Source organism: Physeter macrocephalus, chromosome 6 (assembly GCF_002837175.3).
Source record: "Physeter macrocephalus isolate SW-GA chromosome 6, ASM283717v5, whole genome shotgun sequence".
NCBI classification, from domain to species: domain Eukaryota; kingdom Metazoa; phylum Chordata; class Mammalia; order Artiodactyla; family Physeteridae; genus Physeter; species Physeter macrocephalus.
In genome coordinates, this window is record NC_041219.1 from 85,372,995 (window position 1) to 85,390,576 (window position 17,582).

General features: G+C 41.0%; 1 protein-coding gene across 5 annotated transcripts in view; it reads right to left on the bottom strand.

Annotated features, from left to right (window-relative positions):
- The window catches only part of RBMS2 (RNA binding motif single stranded interacting protein 2), a 93,643-nt gene that overhangs the window by 6,754 nt on the left and 69,307 nt on the right, over nucleotides 1-17,582 (bottom strand). For 4 of the 5 annotated variants that reach the window (XM_007129383.4, XM_007129382.4, XM_028491264.2 and 1 more), the window contains 12 exons: nucleotides 15,033-15,091; nucleotides 14,048-14,139; nucleotides 12,992-13,149; nucleotides 8,651-8,730; nucleotides 8,408-8,517; nucleotides 7,884-7,930; nucleotides 7,243-7,336; nucleotides 3,283-3,360; nucleotides 2,831-2,941; nucleotides 2,118-2,198; nucleotides 1,575-1,660; nucleotides 1,145-1,469 (listed from right to left, as the gene is read on the bottom strand). In XM_007129383.4, the coding sequence (XP_007129445.1) occupies nucleotides 1,580-1,660; nucleotides 2,118-2,198; nucleotides 2,831-2,941; nucleotides 3,283-3,360; nucleotides 7,243-7,336; nucleotides 7,884-7,930; nucleotides 8,408-8,517; nucleotides 8,651-8,730; nucleotides 12,992-13,149; nucleotides 14,048-14,139; nucleotides 15,033-15,091 (991 nt within the window). In that variant the 3' untranslated portion in view covers nucleotides 1,145-1,469; nucleotides 1,575-1,579. Of the gene's footprint in view, nucleotides 1-1,144; nucleotides 1,470-1,574; nucleotides 1,661-2,117; nucleotides 2,199-2,830; nucleotides 2,942-3,282; nucleotides 3,361-7,242; nucleotides 7,337-7,883; nucleotides 7,931-8,407; nucleotides 8,518-8,650; nucleotides 8,731-12,991; nucleotides 13,150-14,047; nucleotides 14,140-15,032; nucleotides 15,092-17,582 lie in introns of those variants that run through there. The other variant, XM_007129384.4, reaches the window with a different exon arrangement.

The following is a 17,582-nucleotide window of genomic DNA, read 5'->3' on the forward strand; positions in this document are numbered from 1 at the left end:
CCTCTGGTACAGGAGACAGGGATGACACTGTCTACATCAAGGTTTCCTAACCTTGGTACTACTGACATTTTCAGCCAGACAATTCTCTGCTGGGGGAGTTGGGGCTCTGCTGTGCCCTGCAGGGTGTTTAGCAGAATCCCTGGTCTCCAGCCACTAGCTGCCAGTAGCACACAGCCCCACCCCCGGGCAGGACAACCAAAAATGTCTCCAGAGATTGCCAAATGGCCTCTAGGCAACTAAACCACCTCTTTGAGAAACACTGGTCTAGAGGTAAAGCAGCCGATTGTCCGTGGTGGGGAAGGAACCTAAATGGATTCAGCAAGGTCACAAATGCAAAGGCCCTGAGCACAGCAATGATGTGAGATAGGGAAGACAGGGGCCCTGAGACCCAGGGCAGAAAAGATCCTCTAGGAAGCAGAAAAGCAGGTATTCCTGAAAAGCTGTAGCAAGGGAAAACATTTTCTCAGAGGGTGTGGTGTTGGCCTCGGCAGTGAGAAGAGTTAGTCAGAAGTCAGTAGGTCCACTCCTCTGGAACTCGCCAGGGAAAACCTAGTCTTCATCCAAATCTGGATCAAGGATGGCTTCCTAAGGCTGTGGGATTGTCACCTTAGTGAGCCTAGGTCACATCTCTGCTTCCGGAGGGCAAAGTCTAGTCTTTCCTCCTAGGATGTGGCAGGGTAGAGGGAGGAAAAGCCACTTCACTGCCTGCTTAGTGTTCTACCTTGTTCCTTGCCCAGCCCCCCAAAATTCCATATGAAATTTCACTCAAAAAAGAAATTCACAAAATTAAAAACTGTAAAGAGGCAAAGTAGGCAGGTTCTGCTGTATGGAAAAGAGAAAAAGAACACTCTGGATGAGAGAAAGAAGGCATAAAATGTATGTGAAGAAGAGATGGGATGTGTGATCTAAGAGCTTTACAAAACAAAACTTTAAAAGTCTGCATATTTTCTTACACCCCCGCCAAAAGGTCCATAACTAAACTCAGTAAGTAGGGCCCACAGTAGGACTCCATCAGTGTTCTAGCACCACACCTTTTTCTTTTCTTTTAAGAAAATAATTTGTTAAAAAAGCCTTCCCAAGTAAGTCCAACACATCAAAAACTGTTTTTCATAAAGATGGGAACAAGCTCCAGGCACCGTGTCTCTTTGGGGTAGGGAAAGAGTATACTGCAGTTTAAAACAAAACATAAAACTTTCTTCACAAAATAAAAGAAGTCTTTTTGGTCTCCTCGACTGTAGCACACCCAAAAAGTGACAGTTCCTCCAGGCTCCACCAGGAGTGGAGGAAGAGCGGAGGGCAGGAGTGCAGAGACTTCCTTTTCCAGGCCCAGGCCTGTGAAAACCGGTGACCAAGTGTTAGTCCTCAGTTGGGCCCCCAGAGCGGCTGTATTCCTGGTCAGCCCTCTGGAGTCCGGAGCATCAGCATCTCCAAGAATTCATTTATACTCAACAAAGATGGGGAGGGAAATCCTAAAGGAGGCATAAGCCAGAGAGGGTAGGGAGGGGGAATGACAAACATGAGAGTCTGATTTCAGGCTGCTCAGCCCACCCGGCCCCTCAGTATGTGATTCTTACCACTGTTACTTGTTGAACTGGAAAGAATAGACCCCATGGTCTGAGGGAGCATCCACCGTCACTTGATTTTGCTGGCTGCCGCTCTCCTGTACCACAGCCAAGGCAGGAGAGTCACCTTGTGCATCATTTCCTCACCTCCCACTGAAGCAGCCTAGCTAAGCTGTGTGTCCTCCCCAACCAACCCATTCCCACACACCTGTGTGAGTGCACACACACACACACACACACACACACACACACACACACAAACACACGCACACTCAGAGCATCACTTCCCCAACGTTTAGAGCAACCCATCCTCTTCCCAGGACACGCTAGTCAACGCAAGCCAGCATCCAGGGATTAACTACCGTCTGCCAAATGAGAGGCAGGGCCTCATTCAAAGATACAAACTAAGTCTGTCCTTCCTACATTCTTCACATCCCTACCAGCTATTTGTGAACACAGAATCAGCATCACTGTGAGAGGAAGATTTTGATGAGGGGAAAATCTGCCTCTGTTCATTTTCCAATCTTCAATCCAAAGAGATTATAAAACTCTTACCTCAACTGAAACACTGGAAGAAGGCACAGGGGTGTACTGGGAGATGTATGCTCCTTGCATAGCCGCAGCTGTTGGCATATACTGGAATGAGATACATCAATAGGCTTAGAGCAGTGATTCTTGGCTACATTTAAAGCACCTGGGGAGCTGTAAAAAATACGAGCGCCTATTGTTCCGTCCCCAGAGATTCTAATTTAATTGTCCTAATGTAATTGTGCTTTTTAAAAGCACTTCAGGTGACTCTAAAGTACACTGGCTTAGAGAGGCTTCTAAGTACATGACTACCTTTTCCTCCTCTTTCCTGTCTTCTGCTTTTTCTCAACGCACTGCCTTCTCTGCTTTAAGCCCTCCTGAACAAATCAGAATGCATCCGACCTACAAGAAAACTAATGAGCTTCACCCATTCTTCCTGTTACTACTTTGATAAAGACTTCTAGGAAAGTGTATGAACTAGATAAACTAATATGCAGGTAGAAACACCATTTATTTAGTTGCATGAGTAGGAATCAGTTAAAAGGAATGAGCTAAAGAGCAGAATGGCTGTATTCCTAGCTCACGGATTATTATCTTTTTAGTTTATCGCCTTTTCTGAGTGTGCCCTTGATGACACTGAAGTGATTCCCATCCTTATTCAAGAGTATTTAAACCTAAGAGTATTACACAGGTATTCTTTGCTTGGTAGGAGTTTATAATAAAAAAGTATCCTGCTTTACTGTGCCCGTGCTGCTGAGCGAGAGGTGGCCCAGTTGCTGGGTAAGAGGTCCCATCATGGAGGCAGGCTGGAGAGAAATAGGATGATCCATTCCTGGTGTCAGAACTGAACCCTAGAAGCAGCAACAAAGGACAGGGTTAGTTGGCAGCATCCTGTGAGGCTGCCTGAAGCGGTGATTCATGGCTACCAGAACCACTGAAGACAGACATTTAAAAATTCTGGGAAATGACAGCTGAGCAACGACCCAGCTGTGCAGCGGGAAGAGGCACTCTGCCCATTGGTCTGGAGGGATCCTTGTCTAAGAAGAGCAAACTCACAGAGTTTAAGGTCAAACACCTGGGTTACACAAGAGACTGAGCCAGAACTCACACCCTTATCTCCTTTCATCAAATCCCACTGTTTCTCTTTACATCAAATTGCCTCTTTGGCTTTTGCCCACTTCTGAACACTCACTGAAGGCTGCATGAGGTATGACTGGTGGTGCATCCAAGACAGGTTAGGTACTTGTAGAGGAGATGTCTGAGTTACTCTCTAATGCAAGTGAAAATAAACAAACAACAATGTTAATTGCCTAGAGACTATTATTTTGCCCAATGATCTGATAATGTTCAGCAAAACCCACATAAGGTTGGAGTGTGCCCCCCCTCAGAAACTGTAAATATTAAGAATAAACTGTTTAAAAAATATTAACAACTCTTACACTTCAAGTAATCCAATTTTAAACTGGGCTACAAATTTGAATAGATATTTCTCTAAGAAGATACACAAATGGCCAACATGCACATGAAACAGGTTCAACAACATTAGTCACTAGGGAAATGCAAATCAAAGCCACAATGAGATACCACTTCATACCCACCGGGATGGCTATAATTAAAAAAGGACACAATAACAAATGTTATACACTGCAGGTGGGGATGTAAAATGGTACAGGGGCTTTGGAAAACAGTTTAGCAGTTCCTCAAAAAGTTAAACATAGAGTTACTATGTTAACCCAGCAATTTCACTCCTAGGTATATACCCTAGAGAAATGAAAACATATGTCCACAAAAAACTGTGCACAATAGTTCAGAGCAGCATTATCCATAATAGCCAAAAGGTGGAAACAACTCAAATGGCCATCAACTGATAACTGGATAACAAAATGTGGCATATCCATAAAATAGAATGTGATTCAGTCATAAAAAAGAATGAAGTACTAATACATGCTACACATGAATAAACTTTGAAAACATGCTAAGTGAAAGAAGCCAGACACAAAAGACATATACTGTATGCTTCCATTTATATGCAATGTTCAGAATAGGCAAATCTATAGACGTAGAAAGTATATTGGTCATTGCCACGGGCTAGGGGTAAGGGCAAATGGGGAATAACTACTAATGGGTACAGTTTCTTTCTGAGGTGATGAAAGTGTTCTGGAATTAGATAATGGGGACAGTTGCATAATTCTATAAATATACTAAAAAATACTGACTTGTACACTTTAAGAGGATGAATTTTATCATCTGTAAATTATATCTGAATTTTAAAATTAAAAAAAGCAACGAGAAGCTAGAAATGCATCTTGATAAACAGGTAGGTTTATTCCACAAATATATGGATTGTTCAAGATCAGAAGCTCTACAAACATAAGTCAAAATAGAAGAAAAAAAGCCATAGTGTAATATTAGATGCTGAAAAGACATTTTAGAAAATTCAGCAGCCATTTACTTTTTTAAAAAAATCACAAAGTAGGGAATTCCCTGGCAGTCCAGTGGTTATGACTCAGCGCTTTCACTGCCGCGGCCCGGGTTCAATCCCTGATCAGGGAGCTAAGATCACACAAGCCCCAGGGTGCGACCAGAAAATAAATTTTAAAAAATACCACAAAGTAAAATAGAGACTAGAAAGAAACTACTTACATATATTAAAGACTACTACCAAAAACTATCTGCAAACCTTAACCCAAACAGAGAAATATTAAAACTATTGCAATTATAGTAACCCATTAGGTAGTGGGGTCAAATAAATACAATTAGATAAGAACACAGTTGGCATAAAATTGAAAAGGAGGAGAGAACTATTATTTTGCATCAATGATATAACTGTATACCTAGAAAACCTAAGAGATTTAAGTAAAAAAAAAAAAACTAGCGGTAATAAGAGGATTTGGTAAGTGAGCGGTATACAAGATAGATGAACATAAATCAGTAACTTCTCAGTGTATCAATAAGCATCTAGAAATGCTTATTAAAATTACAGAACACTTAAAAGTATATTTAACAAGAAAAACATAAGACCTACATAAATAAAACTAAGATCTTATTGAAGGACATAAAAATTTGAGAACATGAAAAGAAATACCATATTTTAGGTGAAAAGAGTACTTTTTAAGAAGTCAATTCTCTTTAATATATAGATCTAATGTAATTCCAATTAAAATCCTCCCTCACAGATTTTAAAAAATTAGAATAAATGATCATAAACTTATACAGAAGAATAAATGCCAAAACATAGCAAAGAAAAGTATGAAAGAGTGGAGAAGGTTTTGTCTTATCAAATATTAGAACATACTATGAAAGCCACTGTAATCAAATCAATACATTACTGAAATAGGAACAAACAAAATGATCACTGGAAGAGAATAAAGGATACAGAAAAAGATTCCAGTGTTTACTATATGACAAAGGTGGCATTTCAATTCAGTGGGAAAAGGATGGATTATTTAATAATTTGGTGCTAGGATAACTGGTGAACATTTTGAAGGAAATACAATAGAACCCCTATCTTATGTCATATACAAAAATAAATTCCTGGTTATTATACATTTAAATGTAAAACAATGAAATACATCTTGGGGACTATATGTACAATATAGGGACTGGGAAGACCTCTTAAATTAAGACAAGAAATTCAAAAGCTGTAAGTAAAAAAGCAAACATATTTAACTATACACAAATTTTAAACTTTTGTGTGGCAAAAACTAGTGATTCCCAAAGTATGGTCCCTGGATCAGCAGCAGGAGCAGCATCTGGGAACTTGTTAGAAATACACATTCTTGCCTCTCACCCTAGACTTGCTGAATCAGAAATTCGTGCTGTGGTGCCCAGTAACCTAAGTTTAATAAGTGATTCTGATGCACAGCAGAAGTTTGAGGACCATAAAGTCAACGGAAAACAATTAAATTTGGAAAAAAAAAACTTGTAACAAAGATAACATTCAGAAGATTAGTGCTTATAATACTGACAGTTTTTTGGGGTTTTTTTGCTGCCCCGTGTGGCTTGTGGGATCTTAGTTCCCCGACCAGGGATCAAACCCATGCCCCCTGCTTTGGGAGCGCAGAATCTTAACCACTGGACCACCAGGGAAGTCCCAATAATATTGATAGTTTTTATAAGTTGATGGGAAAAGAACAAATAGTCAAACAGGAAAATGGACCAAGCATATGAAGAGCAAATAAAAGTATGACCAAAAAAATGCTTAAACTCAGCTGCAGTCAGGGAAGTGCAAATTAAAGTAACAATGTACTTTACATGTATCAAGACAGAAAAAATTTTGAAAGAGCAATGTCACCTCTGACTGGAGGGAAATGGGTACTCTCATATGTTGCTAGTGTAATGTGAATTGGCACAGTCGTTGTGGAAAGCAATCTGGTAACATCTATAAAACTGAAAGTCCGTGTATTATTCAACCTAACAACCTCACCCCTCAGACTCTAGCCCCCAGAAACAAAAGCACTCACATGTGAGGATACAGGCAAAAGGATGTTTACTAGAGCATTATTTGCACCAGATAAAAACTGAAATCCAAAGAATGCCTTTCACTGGGGTATAGTGGAAGACTTCTGGTATATGTGCAGCATAAAATATAATGTTACTATTAAAAAGGAAATAATTAGAACAGAGCTGCATAAGAACTACCTGGAGGGCTTGTTAAAACTCAGATTGGTAGGACCCGTCCCCAGAGTTCCTGTGAATCTGGGGTGGAGTCCAAGAACTTTTGTTTCTAAAAATCCCCAGGTAGTGCTGATACTGCTGGTCCAGGGACCACACTTTGAGAATCACTGGTTTAAATGAGAAAAGTGTAAAAAATATATTTAATATGGCAAATTTTTGCAACATAAACAATGATTTCCAAAACCCTATACTTATGTGTATATGCAGATAACAAAAAATATGGAAACTAGTAGGAAATTAACATGGGTTTGCTTGTGGGAGTGGTGGACAGAGAGTAAAAGGATGCTTCTACAACAGTCTATATACATGTAGTGTGATCACGTGTTATGCTTTTATGTAAAACTATTTGTGTATAGTATGTATAAAGGAAAAAAACAAAAGAACAACAAGTAGTTCCCAGCCTAAAACACAATGGTAGGGAAAACCATCACACCCTTTTCTGGGCATGAACATACCTGATATGAAGACAACATACCTGATATGAAGACACAGGAGATGGAAGATACGGGGACAGTGCAGACTGAGCAAGCATCCTGTTGGGGGTGATGTTATAAGGAGCTGGGTAAAACCTGTAGGAAGGGACCTCATCAGTAAGGAGTCACAGGAAACTACAAGGCAAGGGCCCCCACTGATAGACACAGCCACTTCCCACTAACTACTCTTTTTTTTTTTTTAAATAAATTTATTTATTTAATTTTTGGTTGCGTTGGGTCTTCATTGCTGCGCGCGGGCTCTAGTTGCTGCAAGCAGGAGCTACTCTTTGTTGCGGTGCATGGGCTTCTCATTGCGGTGGCTTCTCTTTGTTGTGGAGCATGGGTCTGGTCATGTGGGCTTCAGTAGTTGTGGCACGCAGACTCAGCAGTTGTGGTTCGTGGGCTGTAGAGCGCAGGCTCAGTAGTAGTGGCGCATGGGTTTAGTTGCTCTGCAGCATATGGGATCTTCCCGGACCAGGGATCGAACCTGTGTCCCCTGAATTGGCAGGCGGATTCTTAACCACTGTGCCACCAGGGAAGTCCCACCACTGACTACTCTTTAAATATCAAGATGAAACATCCCAGTGCCTGGACACAGGCCATTGTCATTTTCAGGTGGCCTATTTATAGAAAACACCCTTACCCATTCTGAAGAGCTGTGGTGGGGTCATAGGTCAAGGCCATACCACCCTATAAAGAAAGAACACAGCATGCACATTGTGAGCCCTTAGGTGAGAACAGGAACAAGCCCAGAATTTCAAGGCTGAGGATGTATGTATTTGGTTCAACTGATTAAAAACGAAGTCTGAACTAATCCCACTACAACTGTTCCAGGGTTTTTCTGGTTGTGCAGGATGCAAAATTCCATTCAAGATCTACACTGAAGAGCATGTTAAGCAGCCAGCATCTCTGTTACATTCTGTAGCTCTCAAGTTTACCACAGAAATCAGGCCATGGAAATTTCCATTCCACTTTTCTTTTCTTTTCTTTTTTTTTTTTTTTTTTGGCCACTTTGCTCAGCATGCAGGATCTTAGTTCCCCAACCAGGGAGAGAACCCGTGCCCCCTGCAATGGAAGCATGGAGTCCCAACCACTGGACCGCCAGGGAAGCCCCATCCATTACACTTTAATGTCCTTAGTATTCCTGTCTCCTAGAGGGCCTCTTACCATGTCTCCATTCCTTGGCCAGGCCCGTCCATTTTGCACAAATTTTCCTTGGTTCTGTCGTTTCTTTGGACCCCCATCAGCAAATTTGCAAAGCAAGGGATCAGATGGGGCTGCCAAGAGAGAAAGCAGACAGGCAGCTGAGTTCCACCTCACTTAGTCCATTCACTCATGCAAAAATCCTCCAGAATCTTCACAGGAAGTCATAACCTGTGGCTCTCTCAGTCTGATTCCCAGATGCCTCACCTGGTACTCCAGGGGGTGTCTTAATATATTTTCCATTAAAGTGGGTGATGATGGCTTCACACTTCTCTGTGGACTCCATCCTAAGGAGCACAAGAGGAGTTAGGGTCTACCTTCTCCAGGATCTGTACTCTCCCTATATTCGAAGAGAAAGCTCTAAGTTCCCAGCCCCACAAATGCTCCAAAAGTTGTCACTACAGAAATACAGAGTTTCCTCCACACAAAGTCAAGGTATCTTAAAGAGGCAACCCCAGCTTCTAATGAAGGTTTTCTCAACTGGCTCCTGTAGGGGTCCTGAAAGGAATAATGGAGGTCTTCAAACCATGACTATTCCAAGAAGACACTGATAGATGGGCCTAGTATTGTGTCTGGGTCCCTAAATAAGAATACAATGGCTGTTACCATGATTTTTTACTACAAAATTCAAAATTACAAAATGGAAATTGTTCCCTCACTTTTTTTTTTTTTTTGCCATGCTGTGCAGCTTGTGGAATCTTACTTCCCCAACCAGGGACTGAACCCAGACCACAGCAGTGAAAGTGCCAAGTCCTAATCGCTGGACCACCAGGGGTTCCCCTCTTCCCTCACTTTGATAAAACTGTACAAGCTAAGAATTTGCCAATATTTATTTTTTGCTTCTGGTTGTAATTATCAAGGTCTACATAGCTACTGATAACATCATTAAGATTTCATGAATCGGGGCGGGAGGGATAAATTAGGAGTTTGGGGTAAGCAGATACAAACTAATATATATAATACAGATAAACAGCAATGTCCTACTGTATAGCACAGGGAACTATATTCAATATCCTGTAGTAAATCATAATGGAAAAGAATATGAAAAAGAATAAATATATATGTATACATATATTATCTATATATACATATAAACACATATGTATACACATATATGAAAAAGGATACATATATAAATCATTTTGCTGTATACCAGAAACTAACACAATATTGTAATTCAACTATACTTCAATTTTTTTTTAAAAATGGGAGAAAAAATAGATTTCATGAGTCTGTGGGAGTAAAGAGTATTAAGACAGGGTTTATGGTCCAGAGTGATAGAAAAAAACAATGTTAGGAACTACTGAGTTAAAGTGTCTTGTTGGGGAAAGAGGACTGAGTAAGAAATCAGAAAATCTAGATTCCAGCACTCGTTCACCGCTCAAAGGCTCTGTGAGTTAGAAAATGCACAAAAACCCTTCAGACTCATTCCTCATTTCTGCTTCAAATCCCCATCTACCTTATGACACAGGGCTGTATAGATCAAATGAGATAATGGATATAAATGTGTTCTCAAATGATAAAGATCTATATAATACAGGGTACAGTATCTTCCCCTTTCCATATTTAAAGTAAGTCTCAGTATATTTTCTATGCCAATAACCACTAAAGATATGAACCATTCCTATGAAGGCAGTTACTAAAAAAAGGCCTCAAATGGAAACTTTTAGAGAAAAGAACCTTAGGTGTCCTAGAGCAAAAAGTGTTGAGTTGGTTTACTCCTACTCCTTAGTCTTTCAAAAGGGTGAGCAGGCATGGAGGGTTTTAAGAGAATCACTTTCAGGACCTCAACTTCCTCATAAACTCTTTCCTAAAACTGATGTGCCTGAGGGAGAGCTTGTGATCACTAATGATCAAGGCTAAAGCCCCCTCTTACAACCACTCTTCTCAATATACTTCGAACTCATCCCAAAGCTCAACACAAGGCATGGAGGACTAAGTTACAAATCTTTTTGTTAAGTCAGATGTTTCCAATTCTTCCTTCCCACAGCTAGAGGACTCAACAAGTTGTCAACTGACACATAAAAAAGTCATTCTGGATGATAGATCACCCTGGTCTTGGCATATAATTCAGAAGGAATTCAAAGAATTCCTATTTTAGCAAAACTCTTTCCATTCCCATTTACTTATTTATGTGAACAAGGTTCCTCACCATGAAAACAAAACACAGGAACAGAACTGGTACTAAACTCTGTCTTGTTACAGCAATAAACAATATTCACTGATGGCTACATGATCTAATTATATAAATCTAAAAGGAGCACTTCCAATAAAATTTACTTTATATGAAACAATTTTGTATCAACATTTTAATATATTTATGTTGTTTGGGGCAACTGTGAACTAATTATAAAGATAATTTTCTTATGGATTAATGCATATAGACTCAGGACCGCAGGAAAAAAAATTTATATACATATTTTCGTTGCAGAGAAGTATAACAATGATCGATACAAAGACTTTCAACTATAAAAGTATTTTACACCCGAATACAATTCTGTAGGGAAATACAATGGAAATACAAGATCAAGAAGAAAAAAAGAACACTATAAGAATGATGTAAGAGTTATGACTTAAAAAAAATGCCCTAGGTATTTTAAAAATGATTTTGTGTATCAAATTGCTATGACATTTAGATCTCGTTTAGATAGTTTTAAATGATATGACAGTTTTATTTAAAATGTCAATATTTATAAATTGCTGGAAATTATACTTTGCAAGAGTCTAAATGTATGAAGAAAATCTGTAGGTATTAATGTAGAAACATGCAAGAGATTTCATAGTTTTTTAAGTTTTCAAAGCCATATTTCCCAAACTGGGCTTTGAGGCACCGTGGGCCATTGTGATGAGCTCACAGAGGCACAACAAGGGATATTTTAACTTTCTGAAGAAAATACAGCAATTGGATATCTACTGTAAAGACGACTAACTCTAAACAGTTCATCATTTCAACATTAAATCACCCTACAATCCTTTAGATAACATATTTTTGCAAAGCTGGTTTTTCAGTGGTTGCTATGACAAAAGCAAGTACCATAAGAAAACTAATGTGTAACAGGAAATGAGGGTGTAAGTGTCCAATCTGATTCCAAGGTTTGAGAAGTTGTGTAGTGTCCAACAGGCACACATTCACTAAAAGTATAGTTATTTAAGAATGAAATAAAAATATTTTCTCTTTCAATGTATTTTTCAAATAACTACAAAGTTGTTAAGATGTTTATTAAACACTTTTTGAATTGTCTAGACCATTTAATTACTTAATAAATTGAATTGTTAAGTATTTCTTTTGTCTAGGGCTAAAAAATTATCGAGACAACTAAGGTGCCATGAACTGGAGCTTTTGCTTTAAGAGAGTATGGAGTGGGCTTCCCTGGTGGCGCAGTGGTTGAGAGTCCGCCTGCCGATGCAGGGGACACGGGTTCGTGCCCCGGTCCCGGAAGATCCCACATGCCGCGGAGCGGCTGGGACCGTGAGCCATGGCCGCTGAGCCTGCGCGTCCGGAGCCTGTGCTCCGCAACAGGAGAGGCCACAGCAGTTAGAGGTCTGCATACCGCAAAAAAAAAAAAAAAAAAAAAAAAAAGAGAGAGTATGGAGCAAAAAAGTTTGATGACCACAAACCTTAGAAACTCCCCTTTAGTTATACTTGGGATTGCCAGCAGGTGGTGCCACCAAGATAGAGTTGGCTAGGGAAAAGGTCCTATTCCTTGTTCTCAAAGTCTAAAACACTCTAGAGTAAAGGAATGTTCTTGGACCAGAGAAGATATTACAAAAGAAAAAGGGACTTTTAGATCACTTACTCCAATACTTTTCAAACTTTTTAGAAAGGCAACAGAATCTCCTTTCAAGCAAAATCTTAAATAAAAGTAGTAACATTTCCTAAGTGGGCTAGAAGAGGCTGAAGCCCTACAATAGTGACCCTAAGCTCAGAAGAAGGTACCCTGAAAAACTCTGCAGCTCTAGGGAACACCTTAAGAAAATCACTCATCTAAATCTCTACTTCACAGAGTAAAGCAAGGCTCATAAAGATCTGATATCACATGGGCAGTTAGTCACAGAGCTGGTTCTAGAATCTAAGACTCTCAACAGATCTGAAAAGGTAGACCAAATCTTTCATTTCATCCTGCTGATCCTGAAGCCAGAAGGATAAGGGCTCTGCTCCTGTGAGACCTTGGGCAAATCACTTCATATTGGGAATTTTGGTTTCCTTTTCTATAAAATGGAGAATTAATATTTATTTCACAGATTAAATGAGATAATAGGATGAGAAATAGTAAACTATAAGAAGATATGGAATTATTTTATTCTGGTTAGGTCTGAATCAATGAAACAAAGGCTAGAATAGCAGGAAGTAATGGGGAAAGGATAAAGATTTGGGAGAAAATAGGTTTGTGAGTATTGTGACCTAAAATTAAATGAACTTTTGACTTACTGTCAAGTACTTTCGACTAATAGTTTGGTCCTGGGGGGAGCAGGGCACAGACTTGTTGGTGACCTTCTAAGTGACATTCCTTATTAACCTCATCATTTCCCATTCTTGGCATCCCTCACCTTGCAAAGCCAACCCCTCTGCTGGTCCCACTGGTGTCTCGAAGGATTCTAGTGGAAATAACCTGGCCAAAGGGCTTCAGCATTCCCTCCAGTTCTTGCTCATCCATTGACAGCGGGAGGTTTGAGATGTATAAATTTGTGGGGTCCTGCTCCTGTTGCTATGGAAATAAAAGTGAAAAAATGAATTTCATATGTCTTAACCCTCTCCCACCCTCAGTGGGCAACCACAAAATGACATCTCAGAAAAGAGACAGCAGGAAGGCATGCACATAAACAAAGAGAATCTTAACGATTTGTAACACCTAGTCCCACTATCATGGGTCATGGGTTATATATTGAGTCCAGGCCAAAAAACCCCACAGATTTAATATTTCGAGTACTGTACAAGCCCACAATACAAGCCATCAATGAAGTTTTTGGCTGTCTCTTTAAGAACTAGGCAGAGCAGCACTCTTCTCTCCTATCCAACAGCCCAACAGCCTGTCCCAGAGGCTGGATTCTCTTGGATTGCCTTTGCTTCCCGGGCTGGATTGTTCTGGGTAATCCCCCCACTCCGCTCTTCCAGCCACAGCAGGTTCCTCTTAGTAGGAATGCCTGTACACTCCCTGATGGAGGGAAAGCAGGAGGAGGAGAGAAGGGAAAAAGGAAGCCAACGTGCTGGGGTTTACACTAAGAGCCAGATGTATAGCTCACTGGGTCACCACGGAGCCCTGAAAGTTCTAGTCTCACAGGAAGTCTAAAGTCACTTTAATGTCAGAGGGCTTTTCTCCAGAAAGAAGAAGTAGGAGAAGGCCTCCCTGGTGGCGCAGTGGTTAAGAATCCGCCTGCCAATGCAGGGGACACGGGTTCGAGCCCTGGTCGGGGAAGATCCCACATGCTGCAGAGCAACTGCAGCATGCCCATGCACCACAACTACTGAACCTGTGCTCTAGGGCCCGCAAGCCACAACTACTGAAGCCCACGCGCCTAGAGCTCATGCATGGCTCTTAAACCTCTGGAAGCCTTTGGTGCTAACTACAACCCCTCAGAGGAATAGACACGGGGTAGTACCCTTACCTTTGCCATCTGTGCTTGCACACCACTGGCTTTCAGTGCTGTTACAGCTTTCTGTGCTGCTGAAGGACTGTCAAAGTCCACAAAGCCATAGCCTGGAACAGGGAAACAGCATCACTGGGAGGTGGGGGGTGTGAGGGAGGTAGGAGGCCCAGGCTTTTCAGGAAACAGAGGAGGAGTTACGATCCACGCAACAGAAGTGGTAGGGAGGAAGAGAAATGAAGAGGTTTCAGGTGGTTATCCACATGCTCCTCAAACCCTGTGAGATTTGGTCTACTTTATAGCTAAGAATGCCAAGGGCAATGAGGTCTTTATGGTATCCTTGCCTTCCTCCCTCTCCCCTAAGAAATCCTCGGTTTCAAGAATTAGGCTCCTCTAATAATTCACAGCCCCCCTCTATTTCCAAAAGAACCCCCTTCTCTTTTCTAGGCACACCCCCAGAAATGCTAGGCATGTAGGAAATACAGCCTCTCCACAGCAGATAATCAGCCACCTGCTGGAAGAAGCCCCTCCTCACCCCAACGTACAGCCCTTTCCCCTCCTTCCACTCTTCCATCCCCACCTAGAATTGCTCAAAACCCCAACAAACCCAACCCACCTCCACAAACAAAAGGCATTTACAATGCTTTGCTAAGTAGAAATAAACTCACCTACGAATGAATATCTACCATCCAATCCAGGGAATCATGACACCCAAAGTAGGCCCAGGGGATTCAAAGGCACTCTGTGCAGGCTTCTAGCCTTGGGTCCCCAAAACAGCATTTTCAGCTCTAGCTATCTGGTCACAAAGAATCTAAATACCTACTAGTCTTTTAAGCCTGAAAACCCTGAAAACTCCTCCCTGGCACTGGAAACCAGGGACTTGCAGCAATAAAGGGCAAAGGCAAGGGATGGCCTGCCTCACTTACAGCTGTTCTCCACCAAGAACAGCTGTTCTCCACCACCAAGAACAGCTGTTCTCCACCACCAAGAACAGCTGTTCTCTTACCTTTGCATTTGTTTGTGGTCTTGTCCAGTATGGCCTTAGTGGAGACAATCTTGCCATATCTAAGGGAGAAGAAAATGCAAAGTGATAATCTGGGGACAGGGATTTAGACTAGGACAGAGATTGAGACATCAAGATGAATCCATGCCCTGTCTTTACTCCCACTAGGAAAACTGTCCCTACTCAAACCTTAGAACAAAGAAAAAATGAACTTAAAACGTCACACTTATCATATAAACCTATTCCCCAAAGGTACCTACAAGAAATAAGGTAACTGCAGTCCGTACACTTATCAACACATTTCTCTCTTCTTCCCCATATAAGACTCAGATACTAGTTAGAAAAAGACTACTGTCTTTTTTTGGGAAAGAAGCTTGGTGGTGTCCACATAGCAGTGTGTAAGGCCAGAGCTCTGGCTAGAATTCCTTGAGGACTAAAAATAATCCTTGATGTTATTTATTTTCCTTTGAACAAACACCATTCCTCCCATGAAAAACTGTTTCTCTTCTCTGACACCCCACTCTTCACCCTTCTACTGGCCCCCGACTGAAGGTCAACTTGAGCCAAACTGCTTTTGTTCAAATCCTGGTTCTGCCACTTTATAGCTATGTGTGATCTTGGACAAGTCATTTAACCTTTCTGTGTCTCAGTCTCACCATCTGTAAAATGGAGATAGGATTGTTGGAAATATGAAATGAGTTCATGAATATAAAGTACTAATGTCTATCAAATGGTAAACACATGAACACTCTTAACTGCTATTATTATTATTATATGTTATATTATATTATTATTATATTCATGGGACCTCAACATTTAACCAAATGGCTCTTTCCTGCTTTAATCTCTTAAGACTTCTATTTCTTTTGTTTTTTTTTTTTGGCTGCACCTCGCAGCTTATGAGATTTTAGTTCCCCAACCAGGGATCAAACCCAGGGCCCCAGCAGTGAAAGCACCGAGTCCTGACCACTGGACTGCCAAGGAATTCCCTGATTTCTATTTCTTATTGTCAAGATTTCAATGTATTAGGGAGGGGAGTGGGCATAAAAGCAAATGCAATAGCTGTGTTAAGAAAATTACCCAAAACTTGACGATAAGGCAAAATGAGGATTACACATTCTTTCAATGTCATTCTGGAACACTGTCTACAAGGCCCATTCAAGGTATATTTTGTTATCTAGGAGGATGTTTCTTTGTTTCAGTTACTATTTATTACTGATGAGGGCCCAGATTTTGTGAAGATACATATTAATTTGTAGGTTTTTATCTAGTAGAAATACAAATAATTTCTGTCCATTAGAAAAGATGATCCCAAAGGTTACTGTCTTATAGTCCTATAGGGTATGAACCAGTTTTCTCTGTAACCTAGTAATCTTATTCCAACATTCTTTCTTCAGTCCCTATCAATACTCAGTCCCTCAAATGCTCTTTGAACCCATTTTACCATCCTGCTAGTAGTTCCCTCACTAATGAGTAAAATAAATATTTGGCATGCGTTCACCTATATCTGTAGGACAGTTATGTTTTTCAACTTTCTGAAAATTATACTTTGGCAGCAGAGTCATGTGGAGTTCCCCAAACTGGAGCAGTGGAGTATCTATCACAGGTCAGGGATTATATTAGAAGTGTTCTACTAGAAAGAAGTCTCTACATTCCACTCCAGGAGGGTGAAAATATTAGAGAGACCGAACAGAAATCACTAACAAAGTCAGAAGTATAAAATTTAACTGAAAACAGTTGGCAGGGACTGAATTTGAGATGAATACCTGAAACAAGCATTTTTTTCTACTTTTCCTCTCATCCCATCCCTAAAGAACATATGATGATCGATGCATTTGTTTCGCTCCTTGGCAGCCTCTCACTGACTGTTTTAGTGGAGGTCTGTGACCCACTGGATTAGACAGAATATAAGCCAAGCAATGCCCTGGAGGCTAGAATGGATGTGGCGAACCTAACCCTTCAGGGCTACATACTTGGATTCTTTCCCAAATTTAGGAAGGGAAGGGATGCAAGAGACTGTAAGCCAGAGGACACACACGCTGCTATCCCTATCGAGGCCCCAGGGTTGAGCTTGCTGTGCTCTGAGCAGCCTGAGACTTTGAGTCAGAATTTCCACTTCAGCTGGCAACAGCTGGATCGTGCAGCTTCCTCCTCCGAAGGAGCCCCTCCAAGAGAACCAGGAGTTCCAGTTCCAGACTCCACGCCTCTCCTTCCTGCCCACCAGGGCTTAGGATCCAGCAACATTTACTTCCTGTACAACCTAGAGAGATAACTGGGACAAAGGCAGGAAGTTCTATGCATGGGAAACACCCTTCACAGAAAGGTGTCCCTCCCAGCTCACACACCCATGAGGATTCCACCCACCAGCTCTTCACAGCTTCTGTTTCATCATAATTCATCTAGCACCTATTCTTTCCCTTCCTCATTCCTACTTCTCTATGGTCCCCTACTGGGCTCCTTACTTCCATCTTATTGTACATGCTGACCCTGACTATTCTCATCCCTTCAGACACAGCAGAAGGTAAGGCAACTACTGGGAAGGGCAAAATGAAA